The 14,117-nt window shown below is 36.0% G+C and overlaps 1 protein-coding gene across 1 annotated transcript in view; it reads left to right on the top strand.

Annotated features, from left to right (window-relative positions):
- Positions 1–14,117, top strand: part of tbx19 (T-box transcription factor 19) — a 20,239-nt gene continuing 6,122 nt past the window's right edge. The window contains exons 1-7 of the mRNA XM_051897453.1: positions 1–1,802; positions 4,993–5,257; positions 9,164–9,298; positions 11,332–11,393; positions 12,561–12,622; positions 12,759–12,959; positions 13,946–14,081. Of these exons, the coding sequence (XP_051753413.1) occupies positions 1,573–1,802; positions 4,993–5,257; positions 9,164–9,298; positions 11,332–11,393; positions 12,561–12,622; positions 12,759–12,959; positions 13,946–14,081 (1,091 nt within the window). The 5' untranslated portion in view covers positions 1–1,572. The remainder of the gene's footprint in view (positions 1,803–4,992; positions 5,258–9,163; positions 9,299–11,331; positions 11,394–12,560; positions 12,623–12,758; positions 12,960–13,945; positions 14,082–14,117) is intronic.

The following is a 14,117-nucleotide window of genomic DNA, read 5'->3' on the forward strand; positions in this document are numbered from 1 at the left end:
CTTCCACATAATAAGACTTTTATAAGTTAAAGTTCAGTGATGTGCGTAAGTCATCTCTGCTAGTGAAAGGTCAGAGGGTTGATTTTCTGATGTTTGATATGCAGGAGGATTCCCCGCTAATGAGACTCTTTTTTTCGGATTTAAACTCTTTGAATCCTCTAATCTCCATGCGCGCGGCTCTGTGATTAGAGCGCCGGTCGCTGGATCGAGTTTCCGTTCATTCCCGTTCGCTGCAGAGAACATCCAGTATTTTATTTATGCTCCACATGGCTCGTACAATACTATAAGCTCTTTGACAGTATGCCCTTATCTACGCCGTCACATAGGAGTCCATCTTGTGAATCACAGTGGATGTTCTGATGTTTCATACCAGTCCGACTGCAGGAAGCAAAATGAGGTTTTAAAGTATCACGTGTAGGTCGTTCGTTAACTTCAATTTTAAAGGAAATATGCTGATTTAGCCTACATATTTTTAGTAGGCTACATATGTAGCGAAAGAGACCGAATGCTTTCTGTTTGAATAGGCTAATTGTATATTAGCATACGGTTCAATGTTTAGGTTTAAAATCCACGTGATTTTCGTTTTTTAAAAAACATTTAATAAAAAAAAATAATATTTATTTTTTCACAGATATTTTGCACGTAGAGGTTATGATCGCATAAGGTTATTAACCTAAGCAAAACATGCCTTTTAATAACAATAAAAAAGGTCAATTTCAGCAAAATGAGACTTTTTTATTATTATTATTATCCGGACTGTTTTAAGCCCCACAAAAAAAAAAAAAAATCCAAATGATTTTTTCGAGATATTGGAAAACATGGCCATAATAATAAAAATTAGCTGTATTCAAGCCATTTTCGAAAAATATTATGTATTTAAATAACTGGTCTACATCACGTCATTAATACATTTACAATTCAAAGTAGCCTAAAGTTCATTTAATAGACCTGATAGGTCTATAAATTGTGAATTTAAGATTACGCCCAAGAGTTTCTCTAACACACACACACACACACACACACACGTCCTGTACGAGCTGTCCGTGGTTCTGAAAAGAAACAGCGAGTTGTTTTTGGAAAAAGTAGTTTATATATTTGCAATAGGCCTAAAACATATACGGCGCGTGATTTAATATTTCTTTTAGACATCATGTTTTTCTCTATGAAATGTTCTGCCTGTCAGAAGTTTCGTTTGAACTTTGTGCATTTTTTTTTTTTTCTGTTATCTAAACATTATAACGTTGCCTAAACATAAAAGTAAAGACTGGAAGTAATCTTGAATGTAGAATATGGGTTTTGAAATGGAAAATAAAAGGGTTGTGAATGAATCACTTAATTAGAGCAAACCCACGTGACTGCAGGTTTGTCCTCCGGTCATAAGAACAGGTGTCGCAGTGAGCTGAAGGTGCAGATCAAGAATACACCCACTGCTATACTAAAGAGAGTTCTTTTTCTTTTATGACTGACGCCGTCCACAAGTTTTTAGGTCTAAATCTTCTCATAAATTATAGTGAGCTAAAGTTAAAGTACAGTTCTTTTCCACTTGGCAAGCGCGTGTGAGAACCGTCACTCATGAAGGTGGAGGAAGAGCTGAGGAGCGGCGGCGGAGCGGTGACCGGTGGTCGGGGCAGCAACGACTGCTGCATCACCAGACTGCTGAGCGTCGTGGAGAGCGAGTTACAGGCCGGGCGAGAGAAGGGAGACCCCACTGAGAAACAGCTCAAAGTCACCCTGGAAGATGCTGAACTCTGGAGGAAATTCAAAGAAGTCACCAATGAGATGATTGTGACGAAGAACGGCAGGTGAGACACGATGAACCAACATTGTAAAAGATTTTGATAAAGCAGTGGTGTTTGTTTATATTAATTAATACATTTATTTTGCACAGAATATGTTAGAAAATAATTTTGTGAAGTTTACTTGGACTTATGAAGAAAATGATAGATGAATACGTTCTAATTGTTTATACTTATTAGTATTTTTTAATTATACTTTAATTTCTAATCCGATTTTTTTAATAATGTGAAGTCACAGAAATGTATGATGCATTATGTCTCTGCAGTATTTAACAAAATATCATTATAATTATATATTTGTTCTGTCATCTTTCTCTAAAGCATTTTAAAAGAAGATAGTACAAGCACTCAAGCAAAAAAAAAAAAGAAGAAAAAAAAAAAAAGATTTTAAGTGATAAAACAATATTTATACTGTTCAAAAAATTGAAACTTTCTGGTTGTCGCTCTGGACACCCGTGAAAACTGACTTCACATCCAGTAAAAATGCCTCAGTAAAGTTAAAAAAAAAAAGTTTGCAGATGCCACATTTTTTTTTTTTATAGTTTTTCATAGTTTGTACACTGTAAAAAATATCAGTTGCTGCCTTACATTTTTAAGTATATTCAAATTGGCTGTATGAGTTATTTCAACTTAAATGATAATAAACTGACTTAAAATGCTGAATGAATGTTGCTTAAATTATTTCGATGAATTAAAAATAATGCAAAAATTGCAAAAAAAAAAAAAAAATTCTTTTTAACAAGGTATCTAATACAATGACATTAGGACATTTTAAATTGACTTTAAATTTACTGCAATATTGCTTCTTGAATGGTATAACAGAGAAAAAAAAATGAAGATGCAAATATTTTAACAGTCAGTGTCATAGTTTGAACCTAAAACTTTAAAAGCAATTTTGAAAATATTAATATCAGTTCTAGTTCTGGTGTTTTTATTGTTATAAGGATTTTTATTGTAAGGATTCTCATTACATTTTGCATTACTATAATGATCAAACTATGTCTCTCTATCTCTCTATCTGCTTCCAGTTATCCATCTGTCTTTCTATCAAATGCCTTGTCATCTCTAAGCAGGTTTATTATTTTGTATTGCTGGTATTGGCACATGGTGCTGTTTTTGATGTTTTTTTGGAACAGGCAGATTAATTTAATTGAAAAGGCTTGTTGTGGTGTTGTCAAGCTGAAGGGTGACTTGACCAACTCATTCAGTAGTTATAGGTCAGCTCTGCAGGTGGGTGTCCTTCCATTTGCAGCCCCTCTTAAACTTGTTCTCATCCATAAAAAATAATCATGGGGGGAAAAAAAGTGGAAAATGACCAGCGTCCAACCTCTCGTGAAGTTCGTGCTTGTAACTGCTTGTAGAGTTTTGGCAGGCAGTGTGAATCATTGTTGGGGGATAACTTTTTAATCATGGATGTGAGTGTGTGACAGCTTTTGGACAGATTTATTAAGATTTAAGGGATAGTTCACCCAAAAATGAAAATTCTGTCATTGTTTGCTCACCCTCATGTCATTCCAAACCTGTACGGGTTTCTTTCTTCTGTATGCAGAACACAAAAGATGATGTGTTGAAGTATTTTTGTCCATGCAGTGAAAGCCAGTTGGATCCAAAACAACACTGGAACCTTTGACTTTCATTGTATGGACAAAAAAAAAAAAAAAGAAACACGAAAACATTGAACATACACTCTTAAAAATAAAGATTCCAAATGGAGGTTTTCACAGCAATGGCATGGAAGAATGATTTTGGCTTCTTTTAAAGGGATAGTTCACCCAAAATTGAAAATGATCCCATGATTTACTCACCCTCAAGCCATCCTAGGTGTATATGACTATCTTCATTCAGACGAACACCATTGGAGATATATTTAAAAATATCTTTAGTCCTCCAAGCTTTATAATGGTTGTGAATGGGGGGCCGCGTTTTGAAGTAAAAAATAATGCATCCAACCATAATAAAAGTAATTCATACGACTCCAGGGGGTTAATAAAGGCCTTCTGAAGCAATGCGTTTTTGTAAGAAAAATATCCATATTTAAAACTTTATAAATTCAAATAACTAGCTTCCAGTGAAAAACCGTACGCAGAATGCGCAAGTCGACTTGCACCAAATAAGTAACCCTCTGACGCGATGTGAGTAGGAGTATTGTAAGCTTAGACGCCTCTCGTGGTTCAAACAAATAGGTCTGTGCAACAAATTCAAGCTCCTCTTCTCTTATATCGAAATCCTTTGAAATTTCGTTTTAAAAATGATCGTTTTAGTCTTATAATTCGTGACCGGTGATTTGTTTTGCTCTATCCTCCGCGTTCGTTATTACGTTGTGCGTCAGGTCAAAGTATACTCTTCCGCCACAAATCGCACATTCTGCGTACGGTCGTCCGTCGGAAGCTAGTTATTTGAATTTATAAAGTTTTAAATATGGATATTTTTCTTAGAAAAATGCATCGCTTCATTTCAGAAGGCCTTTATTAACCCACTGGAGTCATTTGGATTACTTTTTTTTATGGTTGGATGCATTATTTTTGACTTCAAAACAGCAGCCCCCCATTCACAACCATTATAAACCTTGGAGGACTAAAAATATTTTTAAATATATCTCTGTGTTTGTCTGAAAGAAGATAGTCATATACACCTAGGATGGCTTGAGGGTGAGTAAATCATTGGATAATTATCATTTTTGGGTGAACTAACTCTTTAAAAACCTTTCAGTGAAGTTCCTAAGAGAACCATTTTTTTTTTTTTTTTTTTAGTGTAAAGCACATTTGAATCATCTAAAGAACCTTTTTTTCACTATAAAGAACCTCTTGTGCAATGGAAAGGCTGTAAAATGTAGATTCAGTCATGCGTGCTGTCAAACTGACAACACAAAAGAAGATATTTCAAATGTCAGTATCCAAACAGTTGATGGTCCCCATTGACTTCCATAGCATTTTTCCCATACTATGGAAGTCAGTGGGGTCCATCAACTGTTTGGTTACCCATATTCTTCAAAATATCTTCTTTTGTGAAGAAATTAATAAAGGTTTGGAACAACTTGAGGGTGAGTAAATGATGACAGAATTTTCATTTTTGAGTGAACTGTCCCTTTAAAAGGTTCTTAATTGAACTATATCAATGCCAATTAATAACCTTTATGTTAAGAGTGTACAGGAGATAATTTTTAAGCAATATTTCTGTCATAATTTCTCCTTTGTAGGAGGATGTTTCCAGTCCTGAAGGTCAGTGTGACAGGTCTGGATCCCAACGCCATGTATTCGTTCCTGTTGGACTTCAGCCCTGCAGACGGCCACCGCTGGAAATACGTAAACGGCGAGTGGGTCCCTGCGGGCAAACCCGAGCCTCACAGTCACAGCTGCGTCTACATACACCCCGACTCCCCCAACTTCGGAGCCCACTGGATGAAAGCTCCGGTGTCCTTCAACAAAGTCAAACTGACCAACAAACTCAACGGAGGCGGCCAGGTGCAGAAATACTGACACAGAAGACATATGTAATGAATGAAATAGCTTAATGGCTAAAAGAAGTTCCTACTCCAGCCTGTCTTTAGCCATAAGTTTGCCGTTCTCCTCTACTCTCTCTCCGTTTGTAGATTCAGTCATGCGTGCTGTCAAATTGACATATGTTCCCTGTATTAAAATCTACAGAAACAAAGACCCCCTGCACATTATGTATACACGTAAACGCTCGCGTTGCGCAGGTGTGTAATGCCGTACATGGCCTGTTCTGTAATCTTGAGTAGCCTCTCAGATCTCTTGTGTGTCCAAACAGGCCTCTCTGTAGCTTTTAGGAGTCTTGGCCTGCCTTTAATCACCCTGTGCGCTGCCACGGGGAAATTTCAAGTGTGCATTTATACAATTAGTGCTCTCCTCGGCATCCACTTCACCTATGGAGCCCCTTTGTTCAGCAGGGACTGCATGTAAACAGGAATAAACAGCTCTTAATTGCCACTTTTCTCGTTTAATGCACTTCCTGCCGTTCAGACAGAGAGTGGTCTACTTCAGCTAGCCATCCTGGCTTTCAGCGGGGCCGCTGCGAGGTGCTCCAGCCCGCTCCATTCGAGTATGACTCCGCCACCAAATTATTATTGGTATTTACATGACCCCTCCCCTGCGCCCTCCCCGCCACCCCATCCTCTTCTCCTGTATTCCTGCCTGTTCCCTATTTACCGGGGTTTTTAAACGCAGAGCTGGCAGCGGAGAGGACGATGAGAGAGAACCAGCTCTAAATGAAATAATTGCTGTGGTTAGTTGTACATTATGGTAATTACCTCTGTTTTTTTCTATGCAAAATTAATTTAGCCATCAGTCCTTAGATGTTCAAAAAGGCAACATATTAAAAAAGGCAGCGGGGAGAGAAAAGCACACAAAGCCCTTTATGTCCCCTGGAGCCATGCAGATGAGTACCTGCCCCTCATCAGTCATTGTAATCTACCAATTAGAGTAAAAAAATATCAGCTTTTCTGTCTCATTCCGCCTGTCTGTTTCTCAGAATTTGGTCGATAGATTTATTCATGCTTGACATGGTCACTGCAGTCATTCAAAGAATTTTTTATATAGACAATGCAGTGTGTAAATATAAAACTTAGCAATATGTAGTGATACTGTCAGAATTATTCACTCAAAAGTTCCAAATGATGAGTTGGAATTTGGGTAGCACTTTATTTTACAGTCACGTTTCACATGTACATACTATATACTTACTGTAGTAATTACAATAACTGGGTAATAACTAGGTACCAGTCCTGAACCTAAACCTAATCTTTAGTTATCTCATATTACTCAGTAGTTTCTTGCTAAGTACACTGTAAGTACATTAAAAGTGCATGTACTGTAAAATAAAGTGCAACCGGAATTTGAATTACATTGGTCACATCCCACAGTGTTATGACATGAATAATTACATCTTGATAAATGAAATAGCCTACATGATTTCTCATCTGATTAGACATATTGCTCTTAACTTATTGCTCTTACGTTCAGTACTGTCAAAACAATTAAACAGCCATCAAACTTGTTTTAATTTTGCCATACAGCACTAAAAAACAGCCACTGTTTTTGCTGCTTAATATTTTTGTGGAAACTGCATTTTTTCAGAATTCTTTGATAAAAAGAAAGTTACATGAACAGCATTTATTTGAAATAGAAATCTTTTGCAACATTATAAATGTCACTTTTGATCAATTTAATGCATCCTTGCTTAATAAAATAAATGATTTTTTATAAATCTTACCCCAAACTTTTGAATGGTTTTGTATCATTCTTTCCACAAAAATATTAAGAAGCAAAAACTGTTTTCAACATTGATAATAATAAGAAATGTTTCTTGAGCAGCAAATCAGCATATTAGAATGATTTCTGAAGGATCATGTGACACTGAAGACTGGAGTAATGATGCTGGAAAATTCATCAGCCATCACAGGAATAAATTCTAAAATATATTAGAATTTTTTTTTTTTTTTTAATTGTAATATTTCACAAAAGCATGTTTTTTGCTGGGTTACACTTTATTTTGATGGTCCACTTTAGACATTCTACTAGTTATATCTCTGGATATCCAGATAGAAATTTGTTGCCCATTCTCAATGGGAAAGTGCCCAAGCAACATCTTTTGGCAACACAGGGTTAGGTGTTGACATGCACTTGTGTGTTGGTGTTGACAAGTTACTTATACAGTTGCAAGAAAAAGTATGTGAACCACTTGCAGAATTTGTGAAAATGTGAAAAATTTTAACAAAATAAGAGAGATCATACAAAATGCATGTTATTTTTCATTTAGTACTGTCCTGAGTAAGATATTTTACATAAAAAATGTTTACACATAATCCATAAGACAAAACAATAGCTGAATTTATTAAAAGTACCCCATTCAAAAGTTTGTGAACCATTGATTCTTAATACTGTGTGTGTTTACCTGGATGATCCACGACTGTTTTTTTGTTTTGTGATGGTTGTTCATGAGTCTCTTGTTTGTCCTGAGCAGTTAAACTGAGCTCTGTTCTTCAGAAAAATCCTCGAGGTCCTGCAGATTCTTCAGATTTCAAGCATTTTTTGCATATTTGAACCCTTTACAGCAGTGACTGAATGATTTTGAGATCCACCTTTTCACACTGAGGACAACTGAGGGACTCAAACACAACTATTAAAAAAGGTTCAAACATTCACTGGTGCTCCAGAAGGAAACACAATGCATTAAGAGCCGGGGGGTGAAAACTTTTTGAATTTGAAGATCAAGGTAAATTGTACTTAATTTGTCTTCTGGGAAACATCTAAGGATCTTCTGTTGCTTCCGAAGGGCAGTACTAAATGAAAAATATTGATATTTGAACGAAATAAGAAAAATTTGGACCTCTTCATCCTGTTCAAATGTTTTCACCCCCCGACTCTTAATGCATCGTGTTTCCTTCTGAAGCATCAGTGAATCTTTGAACCTTTTTTAAAAGTTGTGTTTGAGTCCCTCAGTTGTCCTCAGTGTAAAAAGACGGATCTCAAAATCATTCAGTCACTGCTGTAAAGGGTTCAAATATGCAAAAAATGCTTGAAATCTGAAGAATCTGCAGGACCTGGAGATTTTTTCTGAAGAACAGAGCTCAGTTTAACTGCTCAGGACAAACAAGGGACTCATGAACAACCATCACACAACAAAAAAATAGTTGTGGATCATCCAGGTAACCACACACAGTATTAAGAATCAATGGTTCACAAAATTTTGAATGGGGTTATTTTAATAAATTCAGCTATTGTTTTGTCTTGTGGATTATATGTAAACATCTTTTATGTAAAATATCTTACTCAGGACAGTACTAAATGAAAAATAACATGCATTTTGTATGATCTCTCTTATTTTGTTAAAATTATTCACATTTTCAAAGATTCTGCAAGTGGTTCACATGCTTTTTCTTGCAACTGTAGTCAGTAGAATGTCTGTTGATGAGCATCAAAATAAAGTGTTAGAAGATATTAAGCACTCAGTCTACTAATACTCTAATGACTGATAGTTGACATGTAGCTGCAAAGTTACTTATAGTTAGAATGTCTAAAGTGGACCATCGAAATACATTTTGCTTTATCTATGTATGTATGTATTATACCCATTTACAGCAGTTGAATGAATTGCTTTGGACTTCATGTTGTTTTAATTCTTCTTTACATTCAAAATCTATTTGCAAGTCTACATCCTTTGTTTGATACCTCATTTTGAATTCAGTTAAAATTCAGTCTAAAAATAAATACGGGTGCAGCATGGACCTACATTTTTAGTTGAAGTCGATATGTACGCTAACTTACATAGATGTTGTAAACTATCCTCCTGTAAAGAACCAATTTTTTTCTAACTTTCCTTTTATCTTCTGTTCTGATTGCCTGGTCCAGATCATGCTGAATTCTCTCCATAAGTACGAACCTCAAATTCACATTGTTCGTGTAGGAGGCAGCCACAGGATGGTGACCAACATCTCTTTCACAGACACTCAGTTCATCGCTGTAACAGCCTACCAGAATGAAGAGGTCAGAGCATCTTCACAAAACATTTAGGATAAAGATGCTTAAAGGGATAGTTCACACAAAAATGATTTATTCACTGTCATGTTGTTCCAAAGGGCAGGCACATTTCTTCCGTATACCTTGAAAAGTGCGGTTAGGCAGGATGTTTATGCTGCTCTTTACCAAGAAGTGAAAATAAATAATGACAAACTCTCCAAAGGTCTCCAAAATCACAAAGCAGAAAGTCACTTCAAAGGGTCACTATATCAGTGCGCACTGTTTGTGAACTCCCTGAAACACCTCCATTGTAGTCTTCAGTTTTATTCCGGGAACATATATATTACAGTATCCCTCATTTAAATAATTCCTGCCCAATGCATATGCAAAATAAATGGGTGCGAGGCCTGGTTGAGTTGCTTTAATAGTAAAACATTTCCCAAAAAACACTTGAAGCCGTTGACCAATCACAACACACTGGTACAGCCAAACAGAGCACACTGAAAGACGGATGCTCTAATAATGTAAAATATCAGAAAAATTATGTGTTTTTTGAGCATTCAAGCACAAAAAAACCTAGACCCCAAAAGCAAAATTAAGATTTTGGGCATAATAGGTCTACTTTAAAGGGTTAGTTCACCCAAAAATGAAAATTATGTCATTAATACTCACCCTCATGTCGTTCCACACCCGTAAGACCTTCGTTCATCTTCAGAACACAAATTAAGATATTTTTGATAAATTCCGATGGCTCAGCAAGGCCTGCATTGACAGCAAGATCATTAACACTTTCAAGGCCCAGAAAGCTACTAAAGACATATTTAAAACAGTTCATGTGACTACAGTGGTTCAACCTTAATGTTATGAAGCGACGAGAATATTTTTTGTGTGCCAAAAAAAAACGAACGACTTTATTCAACAATATCTAGTGATGGGCGATTTCAAAACACTGCTTCATGAAGCTTCGGAGCTTTACGAAACTTTTGTTTCAATCAGTGGTTTGGAGCGTGTATCAGACTGCCAAAGTCATGTGATTTCAGTAAACAAGGTTTCGTTACATCATAAGTGTTTCGAAATTTTATTGATTCACCACTGGGGGGCGTGACTTTGGCAGTTTGATACACGCTCCGAACCACTGATTCAAAACAAAAGATTTGTAAAGCTTCGAAACTTCATGAAGCAGTGTTTTGAAATCGCCCATCACTAGATATTGTTGAATGAAGTCGTTATTTGTTTTGTTTTTTGGAGCACAAAAATTATTCTTGTCTCGTCTTTAGTACCTTTCTGGCCTTGAAGTGGTAATTGTCTTGCTGTCAATGCAGGCCTCACTGAGCCATCGGATTTTATCAAAAATATCTTAATTTGTGTTCTGAAGATGAACGAAGGTATTACGGGTGTAGAACGACATGAGAGTGAGTAATTAATGACAGAATTTTCATTTTTGGGTGAACTAACCCTTTAAGGGTATGTTTATACTACAACAATGTACTAAAAACAGCATTATACAGACGACAACGCATACAGATGACAACGTTGTCAAAACGATTCCCCTTCATGCGGATTAAAACGCTGTATTATGCTGCCAGGCCAGTAGTTGGCGATATCACTTTGTAAAGAAACACTACGTGGCTATAGACTGAACACGTAATACACATGCGCATGATGTCACCATTTTCAGTCACGTTTTTGTAGTTAACATGGACACAATAATGGTATTGTTTTCAAAAACTTGCACTTTGAAACCCGTTTTCAAATGTTTGCGTTTTCAGGCCCCCAAAACACTGTTGTTGTGTAAATGAACGGCCAAAAGGCATAAAAAGTTTTCAGTTTTTAGATGAAAACGGTGTCGTGTAAACGACCCCTAAGTTGTTTTTCAGTGGAAAATCTTGCTGGGTGAACTTTACCTTTAAAAAGAAGCTACTTGTTTGTGTTTTGCTAAAAGCAAAATATAATAGAATATAAAATATTTAAAAAAATATTATATAAATAGATGAAAATATATGACCTCTGGTGTATGAATGTTTTATCCTCACAATCCTCTGGTCTGCTTCCCTTCACAGATAACTGCACTGAAGATAAAACACAATCCGTTTGCCAAAGCTTTCCTCGATGCAAAGGAAAGGTACAGTTTATTTAAATGACATCAAACAAACATCGTCAGTGTCAGAAGATAAGTTTTCTCACCAATTTAACAATGCGTATTTCAACTCATAATATCATAGCAGGCATTAGTGCTAGTCAAGCTAGCATGACTGTGCGAAATCAGCCGTGATTAGCGACCAATTATTAAACGTTTATGCTTTGAATCGAGTGAGTGTGTGAGTAAAGGAGCTTGTTGGAGAGGCAGTGTGAAGTGAGAGTGAGAGATTTTAAGCGGCTACAGTGAAGAATGTGTGAGATATTACACAACAATGTTGGTGGAATGAGCGCCGAATAATTGTACTCCAGTAAATGTAGTCATAACTTCACTGGAGCAGAGGTACAACACTCCTACTTCAATGAGACTCACTCTGTACTGTGTAAATTTAGTGTAAAAAAAATTGTATTAATATTTTTTGCATATAGGCCTAATATGACTACATAATGAATACATATTTTAGGACCATTTGGATATTTTGCATTACATTCATGACAATTGTAAAAGAAAAATTCCAGCCCCAAATTATTATTACTAAAATTTGTAATTCCCATTATTCTCATTGGTGATTTTCATTACTATAATACGATAGGTGCGTCCCAATTCACATACTTATGCACTATTCTATGCCGTTATGTAGTATAAATAGTGCGAGTCCCTTCACTTCCACTCATAAATCCCCTCCCGTGGCTTCATGGGATAGTAAAGTTCCATTGAATGCATACTTCAGTAGTAGGTCTTTCAGGGGCTTTTTGTCTGCTGTTTTTCAAATACTACTCTTTTGGCGTACTGTTTTTCACATACTATATAGTAGGGAAGTATTTGATTTTGGACGCAGCGAAAGTGGGGAATGTTGAACACTTCATGCATTCAACTGTCGCAGCTTTAATTACGTAGCGGAGGGGGAGGGGCTATCAGATTACAACAATGAATGACAAAATAACCTTATAAAATTCATCCACTACTACAAGTTTATATAGTGCACAAGGACATTGTGTATAAGTAGTGTATATTGCATCATTTCGGACACAACTATCGTACAGGCCCCAAACTTTTGAACAATGGTGTATGTGACTGATTTATGGATATGAACTGTTTTGATAGGTTAGTTTTTGAGGTTTGTCTCATGCACAAAACTTTTTCTCTCCGTAGGAGCCATCCTAAGAATCATCTTGAACCTCCAGCTGAAAACCAGCATGTGGGCATACCACACTGTTAGTGATTCATTTTCCGGGTTCTTAATGTTGGCAAAACGTTTTTGTCTGATTTATGGACATGTTTAAGACATTTTATTGCATTATGTTAACAGTGTTATGTGAAGCATATTGGTGTTCATTTGTTGGTCTGCAGGTGGATGGTTCATATCAAACCCAGACACCCTGTGTTCTAGTGGTGGCAACTTTCCATACCCAGGAGGTTTACCGCTTACTCCCCACCATGGGTACAAACACTACCCAAGTCTGCATGGACACCGAGCGGCCCCGTACCCTTCGCCCTACCTGCCCCGCCATCATCATCACCACCACCACCCCCACCGTGGCCATAACTCAGGTAACACATCACAATCTGAATCATATCTCAGCAATAGCTACAGACCACTGCGCTTGAAAATCATTTAAATTGAAAATCACGTAATTATTTACTCACCATCTTGTCGTTCCAAACCTGTATGACTTTCCTCCTCCTGTGGAACATGAAAGAAGAAAAGTTGAAAAATCATTTCCATAAAATGAAAGTGAAAGGGGAACCAGATTCAAGTTCCAAACTGATATATGCATTGTATTTCCAAGATTTGTATTTATTGTAAATTATGTATATTAAGGAAGATAGAAGTATAAAATATAAGATGCCACCCCCAAGTACAATGTGCATTTACTTGTAACATATTTAGATATTATTGGAAATTATAGGAACATTATAATAACATTTTCTATTATAACATTATATTGTTATTATAGGAAATAGATAGAAACATTTGCTAATTTAGTTATTATAGTACTTTTATGATTTTTAATATAATTCTTATTAATATTTATATATTTTTAAAGTGTCATTAATGTAAAATACTGAATCATCTTACCCTAAGTGTCTAATTTTATCTTTTTACTTTAAAATAAAAACTATTATTTAACTTTTACTCAAATCCGCAAATCCCTCATAAACAGAGAATTTTTATGTTCAACATAAAATAATGTCATTGATCACTATTTTCCAGAGACACAGAAACTGTTTTGACTAACTAAATCTCACAAATGTTGAAATTGAAGTAAAATAGCAAAATTAAAAATAGCAAAGCCATTCATCAAGTGTTGAAATGAGAATTTGTGCTGCCTATTGTGAAAAAGGGTATTGTATTGTATTATATTATATAATATTATATTACATTGTATTATATTAGATTATTATAGTATATTATACATTCAGATATAAAACTACTATTATGTCTGTTAAAAAACAAAAAAACAAAAAAAAAACAAATCTATAACGTCAGTTTTTTCTTCGCTAACTCATTTTAATTGTTTTGTTTGTCTTTGAAGTGTCTCTATCTGAGAATCTGAGTCCAGGTGCTGTGCAGATGTTCTCCGGTCACGAGAGCTGGACAGGTGTGTCTCCTCCTGGTCCTGCTGCGATGCTGTCTATGCCGCCTGCTCCGAGCTCCCCCGGAGCCAGCAGGTCAGAAAGAAAACTGACTTTATATACAGATGAGAC

The sequence above is a fragment of the Ctenopharyngodon idella genome, chromosome 6, assembly GCF_019924925.1.
Source record: "Ctenopharyngodon idella isolate HZGC_01 chromosome 6, HZGC01, whole genome shotgun sequence".
In the NCBI taxonomy this organism is placed as follows: domain Eukaryota; kingdom Metazoa; phylum Chordata; class Actinopteri; order Cypriniformes; family Xenocyprididae; genus Ctenopharyngodon; species Ctenopharyngodon idella.